The sequence below is a fragment of the Terrapene carolina genome, unplaced genomic scaffold (genome assembly GCF_002925995.2).
Source record: "Terrapene carolina triunguis isolate 2854851 unplaced genomic scaffold, T_m_triunguis-2.0 Scaffold192, whole genome shotgun sequence".
Classification (NCBI taxonomy): Eukaryota; Metazoa; Chordata; order Testudines; family Emydidae; genus Terrapene; species Terrapene triunguis.
The window spans coordinates 23,089,503-23,113,442 of record NW_020664543.1 but is presented as its reverse complement, the minus strand read 5'-3'; the positions used below and the strand labels follow the sequence as shown (position 1 = coordinate 23,113,442).

General features: G+C 47.9%; 1 protein-coding gene across 1 annotated transcript in view; it reads right to left on the bottom strand.

The window, feature by feature from the left end:
- LOC112117599 (uncharacterized protein C16orf45 homolog) overlaps positions 1-22,561 on the bottom strand; it is a 71,932-nt gene extending 49,371 nt beyond the window's left edge. The window contains exons 1-2 of the mRNA XM_026654614.2: positions 22,345-22,561; positions 4,959-5,076 (exon numbers count right to left, since the gene is read on the bottom strand). Coding sequence (XP_026510399.1) covers positions 4,959-5,076; positions 22,345-22,423 — 197 coding nt within the window. The 5' untranslated portion in view covers positions 22,424-22,561. The remainder of the gene's footprint in view (positions 1-4,958; positions 5,077-22,344) is intronic.
- Positions 22,562-23,940: the final 1,379 nt, after the last annotated feature.

Sequence of the window (23,940 nt, the reverse complement as noted above, 5' to 3'; positions counted from 1 at the left end):
TGCAGCAGTCACTGTGCTGAGTCAGGGAAGAAAAGGTGATGGCGCAGGTGGGGATCAGGCACTGATGCTAATCAAGACTTTCATGTGCAGTGTTTCCCCTTTGTCTTGATTTGATCAGAGAGGATTCCCCAAGGAGGCCCTGGGAAGGGGAAGCATAGGAGAGTTTTAGGAAGAGGCTTTACAGTGACGCTACAGGTCAGTGCAGAAACAGCTATATCTGAGACATGCGGCTATTTGAGAGCGACATGTAGACAGACACGGATATCTGGGAGTGCCACTTTCTTGGCGGACCAGTAATGCTCTGCACTAGATTCAGGTTCCCATCCCAAGCCCCACCTCATGCTCCCCAAATGACAGCAGTCAGGGTCACTGTGGACATGCCAACAGGGTGGGGGCATTTTGTCCCTCATCACCGGCCAGTTCAGAATATCTTTCTGCATCCCACGGGCCGGGGCCTCATGGAAAGCTCCCTCCTCTGGGGAAGGACTTGAAGAAAGGGGAAATTATACTCTGAAGCACTGAAGAAACCAGTGGAGAGGGGAGAAGGGGGAAATACCAAATATATTTACCTACCCTTTTATATGTCCCCATGACCCATTGCTGCTGTAAAGGACCATGCATCCCAGTAAGGGGTTAAGGCCTGTTTACATGAGAAAGTTATACTGATATAACATGAACTGGCCTTTAAACGGATAGTGTTAAACCAAAGGCTGTATGCACACTTTTATTTTGGTGTAAGAATGGCTTATATTGGTTTAATTAAACTTGTTCCAAATCAACTTAAGCTAAATAGTATCCCATCCTACAGCAAAATGGGTAGTTTGTGGGGGAAAAATTCGGGTCTGAACATGCAGTTTGTCAAAATCAAAACATTTTGCAAGAACATGTCAAATTTCACTGAAGTTTTCAAAGGGAACAATTTTGACTTTCTTGTTTTGTTTCAGTGATGTCAACCATGTCATTCTGATAAAGTAAAAATGGTTTGTTTCAGCGTTTATTACAGTAAAACATTTGTTTTAATATTACATTTCATACCCCACATAATCTATTAGATTTAATGTTTCAGTATAACATAAAAGTCTAAATTCAACGTTCTGACATTACTGAAACAAAACACTTCAATGATATCAAATGGAATTTTTTTGATTTTTTTCATTCCATGGGAAATTTCAAGATTTTGGCTTTTTGTTCCAATTTGGAATTATATTTTTTAAATTTCAGAATTTCCCATGGACTGGAAATTCTGCCTTCTGACAAGCTCGAGAAATAAGCATGTCTTCTCAGCCTTTTGCACAGCTTTAACTATATTGGTTTAAATTCTCAACTCACACTATAGCAATGCAACTTTCTTGTGTAGTTAAGATCCTGTCATGTGAGTCATGCTTCTGAAGTGAAGGGTAGGCTCATCCCTGCTGTTAGCCAAGTCATATCTCAGCTTCCAGCTGTTGTGTCTCTGATACAGGCAGTTTAAATTCCCCTTTAGTGCTCAGACACCAAGCGATTACATGAGTCATAGTTACAAATAAAGTTGCAGGGAATCTCAGCAAATCTTCCGATGACCTTGGGCTAGGTCAGGGGTAGGCAAACGTTTTGGCCCGAGGGCCACATCGGGGTTGCAAAACTATATGGAGGGCCCCCCATAGGGGGTGGGGTCCCTGGGGGGCAGTTAGGGGCCTCCCGGGATCCCCTGCCCCTAACTGCTCCCCAGGACCCCACCCCCTATCCACCCCCCCCTTCTCCCTGTGCCCTGACTGCCCCAACCCCTATCCACACCCCCACCCCCTGACAGGCTCCCCAGGACTCCCACGCCTATCCAACCGCCCCCTGCTCCCTGTCCCGACTGCCCCCCCCAGAACCCCTGACCCATCCAACCCCCCGCTCCCTGTCCCCTGACTCCCCCAACCCCTATCCACACCCCCGCTCCCTAACAGGCCCCCTGGGACTCCCACGCCTAGCCAGTCCCCCCTGCTCCTCATTCCCTGACCGCCCCCCCCAAACCTCAGCCCCATCCAACCACTCCCTGTCCCCTGACTGCCCCCCGGGACTCCCCGCTCCCCGCCCCCTTACCATGCCAGAGCCAGCACGCCGCCCCGCTGCCCAGCAGGAGCGGCATGCCAGAGCGCTGTCAGCGCAGCGACTGAGGCTCAGGGGCCGGGCAGGACAGTCCCACGGGCCGGATGTGGCCCACGGGCTGGGCTAGGTAGTGGGTTCATTGTCATTTCAGGTTCTGAAACAAATACTTCTCGTTGCTCTAGTCACAGCCTGCCAGGTTCAGTTGGATCTTTGAGTATCAAGGCCTTGGGCCCTCAGCAGAACCAGCCTTAGCATTTTGAGAGGCGGGCCTGAAAAATTGTGTTGTTTACCATCCTGCACCTCCACCAGTCAAAACTGATTCCTGGCCACCTTGATCACATTGCTCTGCACAGGCCTGGTGTCAAGGTGCTGGGCCTGGTCACCCCACATTTAGCTGACGCCATTTACATATGAACTGTGTGTGTGAATATTTCACTCCCCACACCAGCCTCCTGCTGCAGAAATAGGGCCCAGCTGCTTGTTCCTTTCAGTCTTAGTGACTGGTCTACATTGCTTTGTGTCAATGACACGCTGAAGGGTCTTCACAAGGGGAAGGGCTACAGACGGATGTAAGCAGAGTCTGAATGAGCTCTCCCCTGACATCTAGTGGTGAGCTGTGGAAAAGGACTTCAGGCGCTACTCTCGTTTGCATGGACACACCCACCCTGCCTAGGTGCTCAGCATGATGGGATTGCTTGCCCAAATGATCACTTGTGGCTGGTCTTGGATCCCCAGTCTCCTTGTTATTGGGGCTAGCCTCTCTGACCGGGAGCTCAGGGGCCAGGCAGGACAGTCCCACGGGCCGGATGTGGCCCTCAGGCCATAGTTTGCCCACCTCTGGGCTAGGTAGTGGGTTCATTGTCATACCAGGTTCTGAAACAAATACTTCTCGTTGCTCTAGGTTGTTATCCTTGTTGTGTGAACCGAGGGCAGCAGAATTGTACCTGGCATATCCGGATGGAGAGACTCACCCTCAAATTAATGGCAGTCGCTAGGCAGGGGACATGGGTTCCAAAGCCCAATGAGTTGAGAGGGGGTTGGGATAGTGGTATGTGGTGGAGTGGGCTTTGTTTAAGGGTCTTAAACACCATCTGACCCTTTCTCTTTCCACAGTAAAATAAAAGAGCTAATTTAGGCTCAGCTGAGAGTCTTGTTACATGCTGCAGAGCTGAAATCAGTGATACCTAGGTCTAAGTATTAGATCTACTTTGGGACAGTGTCTCTATTGCAAGAAACTGCCTAGTGTGCACCAGCAGTGAGGCTCCCCCACTAACAGCTGAAATCACTGAGAGCTGTATTAAGTGGGGGGGCCCTGAAGACATCTTGACCAGCTGGGCAGCTGGTGGAGAGGCACGGCCAGCAGGGCGGTTGGTGGAAAGAAGTGGCCAGCAGGATGACTGGTGGAGAGGTCCAGAGCAAAGTCCCACAGAGATGCATGGCAATTGGCCGTTGGGGCAACAAGTGAGTGCCTGAGCAGCAGAGCATGTAAGGTGCCTCCTTATCCCCCGTTCCACCCAGGGTGGAAGGTGAACTCTGCGGATGAACCTCTGAACTCTGGGGCTGCACTGGCCAAGGACAGCAACTGTGAGGGGGATGCAGAAAAGAGACGGGCAAGTTAAAGGAACTTTTGGGTTGCTGGACTTAAGAACTTGAGGTGAAAAGGACACTGCCCAACTTACTTGGGGGTGGGTCTTTTGCTCGTGGTTTATGTTTATGAACCCTAGTTGCGGTGTTTTCCCAAATTAATGCTGAGTTACTTCCCTCCTTTTATTAAAAGTTTTTGCTACACTCAGACTCTGTACTTGTGAGAGGGGAAGTATTGCCCCTTAGAGGCGCCCAGGGGGTGGTGTGTCATTGTCCCAGGTCACTGGGCGGGGGCTCGAGTCGGTTTTGTGTTGTATTGTTGAAAAGGAACCCCTAGATACTGAACCCGGCCCTTGTTGCTGCTGGCTCCATCTGGCAGAAGGGTTACACTTAAAAACGAAAGATGAAACTCCCTTTTACATTCCTTGCTCCTGCAAATCATGGGGACCCAACGAATGGCTCTAGCCACCAATACTGTGATGTATGAGTTGTGGCAGAAACAAAAGCACCCAAAACACAAAACATCTAGTCTCATGGGGATCCTAGAGTTTGTGGCCGGAAGCCAAAATTCACCCCTAAGTTGCCAATTTGGATGGCCTATGGTGGATGCACTCCCTCAATCAAAGAGCTGATATTACCTCAGCCTTCTCCTCTGGCTGCTTTCCCCCAACCCACCACTCTCACCTCACCAGGGATGTGGTGTTTTCTCCACCACTTGACGTCTTTAAAGCAAGATTGGGTTTCTCTTTCTAAAAGATGTGCTCTACCTCAACCAGAAGTGGTGGCCTTGATGCCTGGATTACTAGGTAAAATTCTACAGCCTGTGTCACGCAGGACTAGCTTACCATAATGGCCTCTTCTGGCTTAAATCTATGAAAACCTCAGTCACATCTGGATTGAGCTCCAGACAACTTGCTTTCACTCCTGCTCCAGTCTGCACCAGGCACTGGCTATGGCACTGAACCAGTCACACGAGACACAGGTGGGAGAATTTCTCAGTGACATTTTTCACCAACTCCGCTGGGTGTTTTTCACAATGCAGGAATCTTGTTAATTTTGACAAAATGGCTGGTTTTGTAACAAAGCCTGTTCAAATGGGATTGCTCACAAGTGATGAATGTCAAGCCAGATTCGCTCCCAGACAGGCTCCTTTTCAAGTGGGGGAAAATCCCCTGAGCTGTGACTCATTCTGCAGTTCCCTGGGGATGCTTTTCACTCTAATGGCTGATGCACCACCCAGGGGCCAGAAGAACTTACAGGAAAATCCAAAGGAGGAGACGGGAAGCTGGCAACCTACTCACATGTATCTCAGCTCTGACTCTCTTCTCACCAGGACCTCTCTGATCCTCTCGATTTTAAAGAGCTCCCCTTCTATGTCACCCACGGTTGTAGTCGAATCAGCCATGGAAACAATTTCTTCTGCAAATGAAACATGAAATGAATTGAGTTAGAAAGCAGGAGACAAGAAATAAAAGTGACTTGTTGATCTAGGGGTTTGATTCTTGCTTTGGATGCACAAGGGTTTCTTGTTCAAATCCCAGAAAAGCCCTTGCAAAGACACGGAGAAAGTTAAGGGGCCACTTGATCACAGTCTGTAAGTACCTGCATGGGGAAGAAATATTTGAAAATGGGCTCTTCAATCTAGCAGACAAAGGTAAAATCAGATCCAGTGGCTGGAAGTTGAAGCAAGACAAATTCTAACTGGAAATGAGGTGCATTTTTTTTACAGTGAGGGTAATTAACCTTTGGAACAATGTACTGAGGGTTGTGGTAGAGTCTCCATCACTGACAAGTTTTAAATCCAGATTGGCTGTGTTGCTAAAAAATCTGCTCTAGTTCAAACAGGAATTAATTCGGGGAAATTCTCTGGCCTGTGCTACACAGGAGGTCAGACTAGATGATCACAATGGTCCCTTCTGGCCGTATCGTCTATGAACCTATAGATCTATGAAAACAACTCATGGAGAGACTGGGTCAGACGCTGATCCCAGGACACCCAAGTACAGGCTCGATCCTGCAAAGTGCAGCGTACTCTTGCCCAAGCCAGCAAAGCACACGTACGCACATGCTGACTTCAAGCTCATTGGGCCCGATTCTCATTGACGCTAAGGCCCCTTTGCAACGTTCTGTGATGTCAATAGCATATATTGCCATGGGAAGCCCCCTTTACCCTGGCAGAGTGTTGCAAAGGAGACCACCCCTGGCTTCGCACCAGTTTTTAAATGGCGAAGTGACATTCAGTCAACTTGACCCCAGTGCAGTGGAAGGCACACAGGTAAACAGCCCAGACGGTCCTGGCCTCATGCAAAGCAGTGTGGGATAGCAGTTGGAGGACTGCCAAGCGAGCATGAACAAGCAGTGTGTGCACACAAACATGAGTCTGCACTAACTCAGCACACAACGAATTTTCTACACTTTTAAAGTGAACTAAAGAAGGCGTATCAGCTGGCCAGTTAGTGCACAATAAACCCCCTGTGTAGACAAGCCCTTAGTGTAACTGAGAATCTGGCCCATTGCTTTCAGTGGAGCTCTTTATGGCTTCAGGTTCATTGCTGGATTGGGGCAAGAGAGTTCTGCAGCTTGCAAGCCGGAGTCCTAAATCTGGTGCTACTTCAGTGGTGCCACTCTAGATCGTGATCAGCTTCAGGATCAACGTACTCATGGAAAGCTGCTGGGCGGCTGGATTTCTCCTTTATTTCTATTTCCTGGACTTTGCCTGATGTTCCCCTCATTGGAACGGTTCTGCTCAGCACCCGCATTACCATCAAGGCTGGCTCAGGTAGCTATTCTCTCTTCCTAACTAGCATGCAATATGCGTGAAGGGCCCACTGCGACAGAACGCTTCTGAAGCAGGCAAGCCAGAGAGGCCGAGCATTAAGTAAGCTCTGTCATTTCCCCTTCTTGCATTAGATTCGCTAATTATTCTTTCAAAGCCAATGAGTCACCAGACTTTACTCTGACGATAAATACTAGAAACATCAGAGACCTCATCCTCCATAAAGCAGCAAGAGAATAAATGAGATAAAAACTGCTGGAAGGGGGAAATGAATCTGCATCTCTGAGTCTTTTGATAATTCAAAGGTGCTTGTGTTTTGCCTGCTGGTGGAGATGAGGCAGGCGCATAGACCATGTTTTTTGCCATGAAACATGGTAAGAGCAGGGACACACCCCGCCTTCAGTTATCTGCTTAGATCACTGTTAGGGCATGAGGAGCGTTTGAGCAGCTGTATATGCAACATAAAGTTTAGAGAGGGACAACATGAAGAGTTACTTACTGTTCCAAGGACTAAACCTACAAGCCAAGGTGAAAAACATCTGCACATTGCAAGACCCTCCCTCCAGTTTAAAGGTCTACATCAGTTGTGCACTGTTTGTTATGTACATGTCGTTAATCAAGTTCTATTCAACATGCTGTTTTTACATGGGAACATAGGGACTGCCAGATTGGATCAGACCCACAGACCAGTGAATCCAGTGACTGACAGTGGCCAGCACCAGATGCCTCAGTGATGGGCCCAGCCCAAGATCCTAGCTCCAACCTCTCCCCACACCCCCAAACTGCTTCCTTCTGGACTTTGCTAGGTCTGAACTCCACATCTTGGGCCCATCTTTAGTGGCAAGTGGTCTCCTAAGGCCAGGGTAGGGATGTGGTGAAGTCACCACAGGTTTCACTGTTGCAGCATTGCTCAGCTCCAGAGTGCAGCTCAGAGCCCTGGCTGGGTCTCCTCATTCCCGGCTGTCAAGCGCCTTGTGACCCCTCTAAGAAAACCAAAAACCCTTTCCCTCTATTTGTCTCCAAAATGCTCAGCCCCCGAGTGGAGACCTGAAAGGCTTTTACCTGCCAGGATCTGAGCCAGAATCAGTTGGTCCCATCGCTAACCCTCAGCCCCCAGTGCAGGGTGCTGCTTCCTCCCTCCCAGAGAGGAATCCGCACTGATTAAACTTTCCCCCACCCCACCGCCGTTTTGTGCTCTGGCTGGAGAGGGGCCTGGGTCTGCCAACAGGGATGCTTACATAACCCAGCCTCCCACTGTGTTCCTCCAATCTCGCTCCTAACAGCGCCCCGCCGAGGGTGTAGCTAGCTGGAGTCTGCCATTCCAGGACAGGAGGGCCATCGGGTGCCTGGTGGAGACTCCCTCCCAGCCATCTTGCAGGCCCAGACTTCACCTGTTGGACAATTTATATTCTGCATGAATCAAAATCTCTGTCCCTCCCTGGGGACTCCGCTGAACAGGGGATGCAGAAACGGTCTGGCTATGGGCGGACGCCACAGCTGTATGAAGTACTCCTGGGGGAATTCTGCACCACTGCGCAAATGCAGAATACATGTCCCCTGCAGAATTTTTTTTTCTCTGCAGAAAATACATTCTGCTGCAGTTACGCCTTTTTCCCACTAGAGGATACTGTGGTGCCAGAACAGAGGGAAGCCACTCCTGGGTGGGAGCAGCAAGCTGCAGATAAGGAGGAGGAGAGGCTATGTACCCCACAGCGCCCTGTCCATGGGGCAAGTGAGGAGGCACGGGATATGGGGGGGACGGACAGCGTGGGGCACACAGGGCTTCTGGAGGGCACACAGACTGTGGTTCAGAAGAGTTAGTGGGGGGGACAGACTGGATCAGGGGCTGAATGGGAGTGGGGGTGCAGGGAAACATGGGGATGGGGAGAGGAGGTGTTGCTGAGTGGGGCTGCAGGGACATAGGCCTCAGCTGGAGTATTGTGTCCAGTTCTGGGCACCGCATTTCAAGAAAGATGTGGAGAAATTGGAAAGGGTCCAGAGAAGAGCAACAAGAATGATTAAAGGTCTTGAGAACATGACCTATGAAGGAAGGCTGAAAGAATTGGGTTTGTTTAGTTTGGAAAAGAGAAGACTGAGAGGGGACACGATAGCAGTTTTCAGGTATCTAAAAGGGTGTCATAAGGAGGAGGGAGAAAACTTGTTCACCTTAGCCTCTGAGGATAGAACAAGAAGCAATGGGCTTAAACTGCAGCAAGGGAGGTCTAGGTTGGACATTAGGAAAAAGTTCCTAACTGTCAGGGTGGTTAAACACAGGAATAAATTGCCTAGGGAGGTTGTGGAATCTCCATCTCTGGAGATATTTAAGAGTAGGTTAGATAAATGTCTATCAGGGATGGTCTAGACAGTATTTGGTCCTGCCATGCGGGCAGGGGACTGGACTCGATGACCTCTCGAGGTCCCTTCCAGTCCTAGAATCTATGAATCTATGACATATGGGGAAAGGGGATGAAGGTGGCTGAGTGAGTGTGCAGGGCCTCGTGGAGACAGGGGCAGATGTGCCTGACTGAATGGGAGAGGCTAGAGGGTCAGCCAGTGTCCGAATGGGGGAGGCTCCCCAACTCCCTAACAATCCCTCCTCCTCTCAAAAAAAACCAAACCAAAAAAAAAACCTGTTCCATACTTCTCCCATCAACACCCAACAACCCTCCAGGTTCACTCCCAGCCTGCTTCCCAGCAATTACTGTTACCCCTGACTTCCCCAGTTCTTTGCACTGCTTCTGTATTGCAGTTTAAATGAATTATTACTCAAAGTTCTGTATTAATTCCTAGTAAGGAATCTATTAATCAAAAACATTTTCTGAATCTTTTTTGGGGGGGTCTGTCTTGTTACAAACAGACTTGCTGACAGGTATTTTGAAACAAATTACCAAAATAATTGAAACTGGCTTGATTATATTGTGTTATTTTGACAAATAAACTGTGCAGAATTTTAAAATATTGTGCACAGAATTTTTAATTTTTTGGTGCAGAATTCCCCCAGGAGTAATGAAGAAAGCTGGAGCGGATCTGCCCTAGCAAGATTCCTGCAGAACAGGTTAGTAACTTTCATTATCTGACATTTATCAACTAAATCCTGGTGCTGTGCATGAGATCGCAGCCAGGGGGTCCATTAAACCTGGCTTGCACTCTCTCCCCATCTGTTTATTTTGCTGCAAAGTGGCAAAAAAACAACCAACCATCCCACCAGAGCCAACCCCCTTTGATGAAGTTTTGATTCACTGTGTTCAAGAACCATAATTCAGGAACCAGAATCTTGGCAGTGCACAGTGCACAAGATAAAATATATCAAGGATTCAGGCAGGGTCAGAACAGCAAAGCTACAGTGTATTGCAGTGTCTTGGCTTTGTAAGTGAGAATGAGGGATGTTGCCCTCTGGTGCTTGAGGCAGACAGACTAAAGCACCTGTTTCTACAGCCAGCTAAAGGAGTGCTGGCATGGGAAAGGCTTGATTTGTCAGAGCTTCAGGACACCGGTTCTAGTCTCACATCCCCATGTATGTAAGCTCTATGGTGATAAGTCTGTTGCCTGCAACACTGGGTATATATACACTGCAATGAAAGACCCATGGCACAGCTGTGGCTGGCCTAGGTCAGCTGACTAGGGCTTGGGCTGCAGGGCTAAAAGTGGCAGTGTAGATGTTGAAGTCCAGGCTCTGAGACCTTGTGAAGGGGGGTGGTCTCAGAGCCCGAACATTGACACTGCAATTTTTAGCTGGAGTCAGCTGAGCTGGGCTCTGAGACTTAGTGCTGTGGGGTTTTATTGCAGTGCAGATAGACCCACTGAGATCAGCCAGTCCCCTGGTTCTTCAAAGTTTTCTCACAGCCCTAATATATCAGCTGCCTCATTATAATTCACCTTCATTATCAGAAAATCTAAATGAGACTGGTGAGTGGCTAGGAAACAGCTGTCTCCTCCTGGGACAAAAGGGCACCAACATGATGCTAGCTCTTCCTCAGGGACCACTGAAATGAATCCTTATTTGAATTGCAAGAGCGACTAGCAGCCCCAATCAGAGCACCATTGTGCTAGGCGCTGTACAAACATAACAGAAAGGCCATTCCTTCCCTGAAAAGCCTATAATCTGATACTTCATACGGTTCATCCAAGGATCTCAAAGCACTTTATAAACATTCGTTGAGCCTCACGGCGCTCCTCTGGGATATGTGTGTTTTATTATTCACATTTCCCGGGGGGTGAAGTGCCTTCCTCAGCCATTTGGTGACGGAGCTAGGATCAGAATCCAGCAATCCTGGCTTCCACTTGTCTGCTCTACTCACTAGACAGCACCTCCTCCCTGCCACTTTACCTGGAAAGACATCTCATTGATTTAGGCTGTGCAACAGAGCCTGAATCTCTTACCACGGCAGACACTTCCAATCCATTTTTTATGTGGTGTGTCAAAGTTTTCTTTTCCAGTCCCAGTTCTTATAACCTTCCACCTCAAAGCTCTCTTTAGTTATCAGACGTGCGTCACTTTTGCTCACTATCAATGATACACAGCGACAAATGTATGGCAGGTTCAATAATCCATCTTTCCAACAATGTACAAACAGTGGGAGAAGTGCCAGGAGCTCATGAGTGATAGCAAGGCCAGACTATATAAGAAACGTTTAAAAAGCATCAAGTGTCAGGGACAAATTCTGCTTTCCGATCATCCACGGGCAGATCCCAACTCTGATACCCTGCTCTCCCTACTCTCTGGGAGCTCTGTCCATGCAGAGAAAGCAGAAAATGAAGCTACAATCCACAGGCCAGATCAGAGAGTAGAATTTTGCTCTAGAAGTAATATTACAGGGCATCTGCACTAGCTGCCGGTGAGGCTTAAAGATGGATTATTGAGCACACAATTAGCATTAGCAAAACACTGTGAGATCCTCAGGTGGAAAGTGCTAAGTATTATCATCTATGTGGCCTCAGCAGATCTGCTATTGGGAGGTTAATTTCAAACCCATTGAACAGGAGCTGAATGGATAATGTGTCGTGAAGAATGGATCATCCAGTTTTCCCCTTCTTTCCCCACAATCACCTGCCAGCAGTTGAGGATTTTCTCAGCCCTCCTTGTGTATTCACAATTATTCCGTGACTAACCTAGGAGGATAATTCTTGGGGTGTGGACCAGCGGCTGGCAGGGCTGGATATCTGCAATGTGATCAACCTGGGTCGGTCTGAATGGACACATGACTCACATGCTGCTGTCCCTGTTACCTGGGACCGTTCCAAAGCCTAGTCACGTTAATGGGAGTCTTTCTACTGGCTTCAGTGGTCTTTGGATAAGGTCTTAATGGAGAACGACCCTCATTCTTCAGCTCTGAGATGTGTGTGCGGAGGGCAACAGCACTGCTGCAATGAGAGTGAATGTGCTAGACATGGGCCTCGCCAGAACCAAAACCCGCTCAACCCCATGGAAGGCTTTCCATTGACTCCAACAGGCTCCAGGTCATGCCCTTGGTCTGGAGTGTCATGACGAGGGTGGGCTAAAACCTGGAGACTGGCATTGGAGGTTTTTAAGGCCCGGCTTGACAAAGGCCTGGCTGGAATGATTTAGTTGGAAATTGGTCCTGCTTTGAGCAGGGGGTTGGACTAGATGACCTCCTGAGGTCCCTTCCAACCCTGGTATTCTATGGTTCTATGATTCTATGATTGTATTGGCTGAGAATGTTGCCTTGTGATTTCCTGGCCTTTTACTGCCTGGGTGGCTGTGGGGAAGTACACGTGAGCAGCCTCAGGTGTAAGTTAAAAAAGGGTTTGGTGTGGGTGTCTGCAGCATGATCTGCAGAGGTTTCGCCTCTACTCTCACTCCTGATTCATAAATACGAAGTGCGGCAGGAGAGCCCCACGCAGTGTGGAAAGGAGCTGGTTTGTGAGACAGCATGGGCTAAAGTCCCCCTGTACCAACAGGAGTCCTCGTCTCTAGTTCCCCTGTTCCTCCTTAGTCACCCTCAAGCTCTGGTCTGTCACACAGCTAACTGCTAACATCACCTCCCTACGAGCTGATTGCTCAGTCCTGGGATTGCTGCACAACCAGGGTTATTTCTCTGGTTCCTCTACCGTGTCTTGGCTTTGCTAATAGTGTAAAATGAGCTACAGCTGTAACAGCTTTTCCCTGCACTGTGTTTCAGGGGTGCTGGCCCCAGGCATGCCTCTCAAAGGCACATTACCACAGCAATGGGTGTCAGAGCCTGGGATGTGGGTGGTCATCCCTAGTGGTTAGTGCAGGAGTCAAGCCCAGTAGTTAGCACAGAAGTCAGGAATAGGAGCCCAGGGTCACAGCCAGGTTACCTGGAGTGAGGCAAGGCAGGAGCAGGGTTGGGGCCAAGGCGGGCAGTATCACAGACATGAGCAAACGCTTTGAGCATTCACCAAACCACTGCTGGTGCTGCTGGGTTTAAGAGCCAGTCTGCTGACTCTTCCCACTAATCAGGCTGTGTAGCCAAGCAGGAAGCCTTCTACAGGCCAGCTGTGCTCGTTAGGTTGCTCAGAGGCTGGCTCTGCTGCTGGCCATGAGTCCTGACAACGGGCAGACCCATCAGCCCTAAGTATCTGGGGCAAAGAGGAGATTATCTGTAATCCTGCTATATTTCACCAGCAACTGGGCACAGGACTCCTCATCACTTCCTGCCCTAACGTGCAGCTCAGCGCTGTTAGTGCATAATGACTGCCACATTCCCCCTTAGAGATGAGTGTACCAATGTACTTTAAGGAATTGGCTAGTCTGTCTGTGAGCCATTTTCCACTACCGGATGGAATCAGAAATGCTCCGCTGTGTACGACAGGCCCTCTACCACTAACTGCTAAGGGAGATCTTCCTTTAGTTCCATTGCTAGGGGCCTTCTGCCCATGGTGTTAGGATTACTGACCACCACAAAGTGATAAGTGACTACCGATTTGTTACAATGCAGTACACTTGCACACCCAGTCAACTTGGGGTCTTGTTCTTTGCAGGACATGTGCTATCTAAATGTAATTACTCTTATTATGATGCTCCGGTCGAGCCTGCTGCTAATTTCCGCTTTCACCAAATGGTTTCACTGCACTGCCAGATAATGGGGCGAGTAATGAAAATAATGGTATGAACGGCTTATCCACTTCGGCTGTCATTCACTCATATTATAGATTTTAAATGCAGCCCTGAATCAGTCATGAAATCCTGCATTTATTTAAGTGTCATTTCTGGCACCAGACTAAAAGGACAAGGCTGATGGTTTTATAGCTGCTCTGATAAGTAATGACTTGGACTTAATGCAGGTTTCATTAGCTGAGGACACAAGTGTCATGGCCAGAAAATGGAGCTACTTCTAGAGTGAAAAGTTTAAAGCTCCAAGCTCCATGAAAGTCCATGGGAGCTAGGCTCCTAAGTAACTTACGTGCTTTTGAAAATCTTACCTATGGCCTATTGATCTGAGGAGAGCACTGGAAGGCAGAAATTCCTGGAAAAAGAACCCCCTGCTCTGATGAAAACTCCCTCTGTAACCTTGGGAAAGTCCCACTGATTTCCATGGGAGACAGATGCCTACGTAGCTTTGAGGATCTGGCCCTTAGCCGCCAGTTTTCCAAACTGGCCTCTGCTTTGGTTGAAAAGTTACAGTTGTCTGGATGTTGTGGTAATGGATGGGCGGTGTGTGTGTGTGTGTGATGCATGTAGCTGTATGGGTTTTTCCTGGTTGTTGTGCTTTAGTTGGGCATTATTTGTCTTTAGCAATCTCCACTGCATTTAAGAATGTATATACTGCAGTACTGGTCTGAGAGTACCAGTAATTTCGCATCCAGCAATGTAGCCTGGCTGGCAGGTGCATGGTTTTTTTAATACGTTTCATTTTGTTCCTATTTGGTGCTTTGTTCGCCCTCTTATTCCCTGTTATTTAGTGTATCTGGAAAATACAGAGGTGACATTCACTAGCAATGACATACAGAGGAACAGGGCTGCTTCATGGAGCTCCAGACACAAGAATAACCCATTTCTCACCTCATTTGAAAACACTTTACTTTAAAAATTGTTCCAGTCAGCCCCCAACCTGTCGCTCCTGGCTCCTGTGAGCATTAGATAAGGACCAAGGGATTGTAAGTCCCCGTTGAGTTGTGCCAGTGCTCTTTGGACAATAAGGGACACAGAGAAAATAATTGTCCAGCAAGATTGAGTGTCTGTTACATGGTATTGCAAGCAAAGAATTTCCTTTTGGCTCCGAATGATGGGAAGGGGGGACCCATCCCAGGGGAGTGGAGAGTAGAGCTGTGGATGAGAGGACACAGACCCCTGTTATTCCACAAAAGTCTCCTTGTGCCATTTAATTGTGATTCAGTCAGGAGAAGAGAGTGAATATGTACGGAGGTTTAAAATAGTGGAGTTAGTACTGGCCATGGTCTAGGCCAGGACACTGGACTGGAGGGACCCCAGTCTGATCCCACCGGGCAGTTCCTGTGTTCCATTTCTGATGGGAAAAGAGATGGCCCCATCAGCGGGCCTGTGATCACACCATCCTGCTCAGACAGCCAGACATCCCAAGGCACTTCGCACATGACAACCGAGCTAGACAGCAAGATCAATAATGTATTATTGGAGCAAAACGACCTCTCAACAGGCCCCATTTCAACTATGCAACCCAAAGAAGAGAACAGAGTGTTGATTTAAACTCAGAGACAATCTGATCATCACACACTGTCCTGGGGAAGAGAGCATCACTAATGAGGAGTGTAACAGCTACAGACTTTCACAGCATACAGCTTTGGTGGAAACATTTAGACAGCCATCAGCCAGCTGGGTATGACTCACAACAGCGCTGGGAGCAGATCTGTGTTTCTAGTGAGCTACATCATAGAATCACAAGACTGGAAGGGACCTCGAGAGGTCATCTAGTCCAGTCCCCTGCACTCATGGCAGGACTAAGTATTATCTAGCCCATCCCTGGCAGATGTTTGTCTAACGTGCTCTTAAAAATCTCCAATGATGGAGATTCCGCAACCTCCCTAGGCAATTTATTCCAATGCTTAACCACCCTGACAGGAAGTTTTTCCTAATGTCCAACCAACGTAAACCTCGCTTGTTGCAATATAAGCCCATTACTTCTTGTCTCCCTAATGCTTGTAACAACCCTTTATGTACTTGAAAACTGTTACCACATCCCCTCTCAGTTGTCTCTTCTCCAGACCAAACAAACCCAGTTTTTTTAATCTTCCCTCATAGGTCATGTTTTCTAGACCTTTAATCATTTTTGTTGCTCTTCTCTGGACTTTCTCCCCATCATTCCTGAAATGTGGCGCCCAGAACTAGACACAATACTCCAGCTGAGGCCTAATCATCATGGAGTAGAGCAGAAGACTTCTCATGTCTTGCTTACAACACTCCTGCTAATACATCCCAGAATGTCATTTGCTTTTTTTGCAACAGTGTTACAATGTTAACTCATATTTAGCTTGTGATCCACTATGACCCCCAGATCCCTTTCTGCAGTACTCCTTCCTAGGCAGTCATTTCCCATTGTGTATGTGTGTAACTGATTGTGAGTCCTTTGCATTTGTCCTCATTGAATTTTATCCTATTTACTTGAGACCATTTCTCCAACTTGTCAAGATCATTTTGAATTTTAATCCTATCCTCCAAAGCACTTGCAACCCCTCCCAGCTTGGTATCGTCCACAAACTTTATAAGTGTACTCTCTATGCCATTATCTAAATCACTGATGAAGATATTGAACAGAACCAGACCCAGAACTGATCCCTGTGGGACCCCACTTCTTATGCCCTTCCAGCTTGACTATGAACCAATGATAACTAATCTCTGAGAATAGTTTTCCTACCAGTTATGCACCCACCTTATAGTAGGTTGTGTTTCCCTAGTTTGTTTATGAGAAGGTCATGTGAGACATTGTCAAAAGCCTTACTAAAAAGTCAAGATATACCACATCTACCACTTCCTCCCATCCACAAGCCTTGTTACCCTGCCAAAGAAAACTACTAGTTTGGCTTGACACGATTTGTTCTTGACAAATCCATGCTGACAGTTACTGCTACGGGGGTCATGATGAAAGATGCCTGCTTGATTGGCAATCCCAGGGACTGAGGTTCTTTCTACACTGTGAGCTGCCGAGAGTTGCTGAGTGCTTTCAATTCCCATTGCAATCAGTAAGAGCGGAGACCTGGCGGAATCAGCCCTTTATCCACATCCACAGGGAGCATAAGTAGCATACATTCCCCTTCCCTTACAGTGTTGTGCCACAGCCTTGCCCTAGAGGAACCATGGGTAGGAATGGGGGTAGGGTGGGGAGAGGGTGTCAGGCAGCCACTGAGAGGTCATTGCATGCATCCCTAGCTGGATGGCCTTGTGGTTTTGGCAGTGGATTTGGATACAGGTGACTCCAGTTCAGCCACAATTTCCCTGTCTGACCTTGGGCAGGTCATTGCCTCATTCTGTGCCTCAGTTTCCCCAATTGTAATATGGGAATAATGTTGCTTCTTTTTGTCTATTTCAGCTGTAAGCTCTTCAGGGCAGGGTCCATTGCTCCCTATGTGTTTGTACAGCACCTAGCACAGCCGACTCTGATCTCCGTTGGGGCTTCTAGGAACTGCTGTAATATAAATAATCATAAGGGGGAAGGAGTGATGTACCTCAGTCACAATCCCACCACTTAACCATGAGAAGAGAATGAGAAACCCATAGGGCCCAAGCGTGCTCAGCCCATCACAGATTTGGCCTCATAGAGACCTCCTGGCATGGGGAGGCCCATCATAAGGAGCACAGGTGGGACAACCCAGTTGTCCAGTCATCTACCGGCGACAGCTGTTTGATTTCTGTGGTTCTTTGGCATCACTTCACCCTCTGCTACCGTGCCACAACTCCTGGGGTGCAACCCATCTGCCACCCTGGATCTGTCACACTGCTCCTATTGAAACCCCAGGGAGAGACCATGGAGGCTGAAGGCAGCAACCAGGGAATCATTGTCCACAACCAAATGCTTGCAGCAAAGGCTAGTGGATGCTTAAGGACCAAAAATGATCAGGGGCAAAGTTTTACCTCTCATCCTTTGGTAGCACAGCACCCCCTAGTGCCCTGCAGGGGCATTACCTCCAGGTCTGATTCAGCACCCTGGGTTTTCCTTAGAGGCCTCCTACCTAACAACAGATCTACAGCCCAAGCTGGACACTCCCACACATTGATGCAAGAACTCCACACGCCTCTACTTAAAACAGCCCCGGTGACATGTGGCTAAGCCTACACCAATGTCCCGGGAGGTCGCACATTCTATCGAGGGTGGAATCAATTGCAAAAGCTGAGCCAAATTCTCCAGAAGTCTTGAGAGCTGCCAAATTTAATCATTTTTGTTGCTCAGCAAGCAATCTCTTTGCCAGAGCCAGTGGTTTGTCAGGGAGGGTGAGCGTGTGTGTGCTGGGGGCTGGTGCCGTGGCACTGAGCCAACAGGAGCCCGCAGAGCAGTCTGAAATGCTGGCACAGTCTAGGCAGGCAGTACTGCTACCCCAAAGCTACTGTGATTACATATGACTAGAAATATGGGACCCAAAAGGGCTAATGCAATTCTTGGATGCATAAATGGAAATCTCAAATAGAAGTAGAGAGGATATTTTACCTCTGTATTGTGCACTGGTGTGATCGCTGCTGGAGTGCTGTGTCCAGGTCTGGGGCCCACAATTCAAGAGGGATGTTGACAAATTGAAGAGGTTCAACGAAGAGCCACGAGAATCAATAAAGGATTAGAAAATATGACTTAAAGTAATAGACTTAGCTTAACAAAGAGAAGGTTAAGGGATGACTTGATCACATAAGAATGTAAGAATGGCCATACTGGGTCAGAACAATGGGTGGCGTTTTGGGGGCTGAAAGGGGTCAGGGTTGAGGTTTATTGGGAAGAAGGAAGGTAAGTGTTTGGGTTTGGTGCAGAAGGGGGTCATATTGGGAGTTTAAGGGTTGGGGGGTATCAGTGTTGGGAGAATTAAGGGGAGAAGGGGGTCAGTTTGGGGGATTTGAGGGAAGTAGAAGTGGTCAGTATTGGGTTTTGGGGGTAGAATGGAGGTCGCTTTTGGTGTTTGGAGTAGAAGGGGGTCAATGTTTGGGGCTTATTGGGTAGAAGGGAGGTCAGATATGAGGTTCATTGGATAGAAGGGGGCTCAGCGATGGAGTGTGGCTATAGAAGGAGGGTCAATGTTGGGGTGTATTGGATCAAAGGGGGGGTCAGTGTTGAGGTTTGGGGGTCATTGTTGGGCAGAAGGGGGGTCAGTGTTGAGTTGAAGGGGGTCAGTGTTGGGGTGTGGGGTGTAAGGGGGTCAGTTTTGAAGGTTGGGTGTAAGGGAACATCAGTGTTGGGTGTAAGGGGGTTAGTGTTGAGCTTTGGGGGTGTATGGGAAGGTCACTTTTGGGGTGTGGGGTGGAAGGGGGTCAGTGTTGAAGGTTTGGAGGTGTAAGGGAAGGTCAGTGTTGAGGTTTGGGGTGGAAGTGGGGTCAGTGTTGAGGTTTGGGGGGGAAGGGAAAGTCAGTGTTGAGGTTTGGGGGGGGAAGGGGATATCTGTATGTGAGTGTTGGTCTCACAGTGCAAAGGCTTTGTTGAGGAGAAAGGTTTTGCAGCATTTTCTGAAGTCAGTCAACCTCTGGATTCACGTGATCTCCTCCGGGTACTCGTAGGACAGCCAGATCCTGTGATCTCTGCGACAGAGTGCTAGCTGTAGAACCCTGGTCACTTGTGTAACAGAGAATATATACTGGCTTAATTGGGAGAAATTAACCTATTATGGTGGAGATTGTTGACACTTGGGGGCAATGGCTGGGCTAAGAAGGTAATTAGTTCAATAAGGGAAGATATGTAATTGGCAGAAGGCGGAAGTGGGGAACTCAGAGAATGGCTAAATGGAAGGCTCCAGAGAAAGGAGCAAAGTGTGAGCCAGGTGTGATGTCAGGATTGTGAGAGGGAAAGTTAAGATGAGTCAGTCAGGAATTTTGCAGAGATACATTTTTTGTTGGAAAATGCTGATTCATCAAACCAAAACTTTTCAAGGAAATATATTGGTTGCAATGCCACTTTGGTCAGGAAAGGTTTATCAGGTCCAGGGGGGATCTTATGGTCAAAACCAAAAAGAGACCTGCCCCAGAACAGCCTGGTGGTGTGAGTACTGTCTGGGATGTGGGAAACCCAGATTCATGTCTCTGCTCCAAATCAGGGACTTGATCCTGGCTCTACTACATTCCAGGTGACTGCTCTCACACTGGGCTATTGGCTATTCTTGGGTGTGTTTCTCTGACTCACGAAAAATTTCAAAAGGTCTCTGTTTTGTTCTAGTTGGAACAGAAACAAATGTCAAAACCTCCACATTTTCCACAAATCAGAATTTTTGTTTTTTGGTCAGCCCTAGATTTGGGCTTCACTCCCTGCCCATTACTGAGGTAGAGAAAGCACAATATGAACAGTACAGCATTACCACTGTATGATTGCATCACTTTCCATACAAGGAAAGCATGAATTAATTAAGCCTCACAAGCCCACCTGCGCCCCTGGGGAGGTAAGATTCCTGACACAGTCCTACATGACATTGTCATAGGCAAACTAGGGAAATGTTGTCCAGATTAAATTACTATAAAGTGGGTGCAAAACTGGCTGACAGACTGTACTTAAAGAGTAATCATCAATGATTGGCATCAAACTGGGGGGGTGTATCTAGTGCGGTCCTGCAGGGGTTGATCCTGGGTCTGGTACTATTCAATATTTTCATTAATGATTTGGATAATGGAGTGGAGAATGTGCTTATAAAATCTGCACAGGACACCAAGATGGGAGGGGTTGCAAGCACTTTGAAGGACAGAATTAGCATTCAAAATGATCTCAACAAATTAGAGAATTGGTCTGAAATCAACAAGATGAAATTCAATAAAGAGAAGTGCAAAGTACTTCATGTAGGAAGGAAAAATCAAATGCACAACTACAAAATGGGGAATAACTGGCTAAGTGGTAGAACTGCAGAAAAGGATCTGGGGGTCATAGTGGATCACACATTGAATATGAGTCAATGTGATGCCATTGCAAAAGAGGCTAATGTCATTCTGGGATGTATTAACAGGAGTGTTGTATGTAAGACATGGGAGGTAATTGTCCCATTCTACTGAGCACTAGTAAGGCCTCAGCTGGAGTACTGTGTCCCAGCTCCAGCTGCCATACTTTAGGAAAGATGTGGACAAACTGGAGAGTGTGCAGAGGAGAGCAACAATGATAAAATATTTAGAAAATGTGACCTATAGGAAAGGTTGAAACAACTCGGTATGTTTAGTCATGAGAAGGGAAGAGCTCATAACAGCCTTCAAATATGTTAAGGGCTGTTATAAAGAGGACAGTGATCAGTTGTTCTCCACATCTACTGAAGGTAGGACAAGAAGTAATGGGCTTAATCTGCAGCATACAGATTTAGGTTAGATATTAGGAAAAACTTTCTAACTCTATGGGTAGTTAAGCTCTGGAACAGGCTCCCAAGGGAGGTTGTGGAATCCCCGTCATTGGAGGTTTTTAAGAACAGGTTGGACAAACACCTGTCAGGATGGTCTGGGTTTACTTGGTCCTGCCTCAGTGCAAGGGGCCAGACATGATGACCTCTCGAGGTCCCTTTCAGCCCTACAGTTCTGTGATCATCCCCATTTCACAGGGGGAGAAACAGGTACAGAGCGGGGAAATGAGGTTCCTGAGAAAACAGAGCAAACGAGCAGCTGCATCTGGAAGAGAACCTTGGAGTCCTGCCCCCTCCCCTTGGCTCATTGCTCTAACCACTAGCCCACACTCCCCACACTGTTATGTAGCAGCTGATAAAAGAGCTGCTGCTGTGTATCTGAAGCCCAGCTACCTCTCCCAGGATGTAGATTTCTGTGGTGGCATTGATCACACAGTTGCGTACTTGAATAAATAGACACCATCTACTCGGCATAAATATTCTGGATAAATGGATAACCATCAATCTCCCCAGCACAGCTGTTGCCGGAACTGCCAGCCCTGAGACGCACTCTTGGGGAACTGTAAAGCAGAAGCGAATAATATTTAGCAGCATCGTGAATGTGTAAATTCCTGAATCTTGCCCTCATCTTCATTATTCACCATGATGTTCTCAAGAATCAAATTAACAATGAGCCATTGGAGCCAGGAGGGGATCATTTTTCAAAGGCAGTCACAGCTTTGGGGGGCTCTGGGGACTGATGTGTTATCTTTTAATACTTTCTCCACCCAGAGAGACAAGCTAGGACGTTTCTCATTTACTCTAACCCCGTCATCCATCCCTTCCCTCATCTGCGTCCCCAAAGGTGCTGGAGTTTTGCCACCTCTGTGCTCTCGCAGCACAAACTCCTGCCTGGAAGAGCTGGTGTGAGTTGATTTTGTGAATGAACAGAGAACTCTTGGTTCCCAGCCAGGTTTTCCTACTCATGAGCCTAATCACCTGCTTCCTCCAGTGCCTGCCACTATTATGTCCCTGCGGCTGAGCAGAAGAGGACTGCTTTGAAAATGCCTATTGCCTTCACCCTGCCAATGAGCTATGCGGGCACCCCGAGACCCTCCCCCCGGGCCACCAACAACCCCCTAGCCCTAGGGGGGAGGATGGGAAAGTCCCTGACTTACCCTTGTGAAACTTTCAAGGTGATGAGAAAAACCATCAGAGGCACCGAACATTTCTAAACACCCATCCCCCTCTGATTGCTGTGTACCCCCATCACAGTCACTAGCCGGGGTGGGCGTAGAGAAGGGAGCTAGGAGACCAGTCCAACTGAGGTCCAGCTCAGACGGTGTGTTATTCAGCAGCAGGCTCTGCAGGCACTGAGTGCAGATTTGAGTCCGTTGCCTGGAGAGGTGGCTGAGCTCTCTTATCGGGCAGGGATCTCAGGGGGTGCCTGGCTGCTCCACATGCATACAAAGCGCTCTCACCTTTGGCTGGGTCTGCAGCTGTCCACTTGGTTGACTCCAATGATCCATACCTGGTAGGCGTCCTGCTCTCCTTTTCCATCCGAGCACCTTGCTTATTTTTAATAAGACCCTAAGAAAAGGTGTTTAAAAAAAAAAGCAAATCCTCCTGAGCCCAGAATTCCTCAGGCAGATGCACTTCTAAGGAGCCAGTTCCAGAGGGAAGCCAGAGCCCCCCTTTGAAAAGAGAGAGAGATCAAATCAAAAACGAAAAGAGAAGCCTGACACCTGCCTGGCAGCTGCTGTCTGATGATGAGCCGTTGAGATGCTTTTGCAAAGCTGCACGAATATGAAATAGACCAGAAGCAGCAGGAGGCGAGATATAAGTGTTCATTATTGGACAGAGGGGCTCCCTCTGGTGGAAGCAAGGACAAGAAGCTTTCTTGAACACTGTAAGTCCTTTCTATACATATAGGACCCCTGTTACTAGAATGCTGCACCTCCCAATCTTTAACGTACCTGTCCTCACAACATCCCTGTGAAGTTGGGCAGTGCTATTATCTCATACTTTAAAGAGTGGGAATTGAGGCACAGAGAGACAAAGAGGGAGATTTTTCAAAGGCACAAATGGCACTTGCCTCCCATTGAAAGTCAATGGGAATTTAGTATCAGAGGGGTAGCCGTGTTAGTCTGCATCCACAAAAACAACGAGGAATCTGGTGGCACCTTAAAGACTAACAGATTTATTTGGGCATAAGCTTTCGTGGGTAAAAACCCCAAAGAAGTAGGTTTTTTACCCACGAAAGCTTCTGCCCAAATAAATCTGTTAGTCTTTAAGGTGGCACCGGACTCCTCGTTGTTTTAATGGGAATTTCATGCTCAAGTGACTTTGAAAAATCTTCCCCCAACCTGGCTTTCCCAAGGTCGCACCCAACCCTGTAGAAGAGCAAGGACTTGAAGCCAGGTCTCCCAATATGCCAGCTAACCTAACTACTGGGCCATCCTGTGCTCCTACACTTCTACCACTCACCTCAAGACACATCCAACAGAGGCCGAGTTGAAGCAGTAACCATTCAGCTATCAACTCCAGAGTTATCTCCTCCCTGGACAAGACCACACTAAATATGGGAAAGTCACTCAAGCTGTCTGTCTGTCTCTCTGACCAGAAATTCCATCCCGACTTGAGGAAACTTTTATCAAAACTGGTATGACAAATCAGCGCCTTCCAGCCACAATAAAAAAAGTTTTGCCCAAGAATTCCCAACCAGCTCTACCCACGACACAATAGCAAACGTGCTTGGTTCTTAGTCTAGTGCTGATGTGCAGGCAAGCCAGGCAGTTCTGTGTGGAGAGTCAGGCTGACACACAAACAGGGATTTTTGTAAAGGGCAGAAGGAAACCAGAGAAATCCCACCACGAAATCATCTGTTCCCTGTTGCTGTACAGTAAATCTCCAGTCAGAGACGACGAGTTCACTTGCCCCACCCATCACCCTATGGCATCGAGGTCTCTCTGTGACTTTTCCCACTCCAACTGCTCCTCACAGCATGGCGACCTTCATTTATTGTTAATAATTAATAGGCATCTCAGCCACAAACCAACCTCACTGCACTAGGCGCT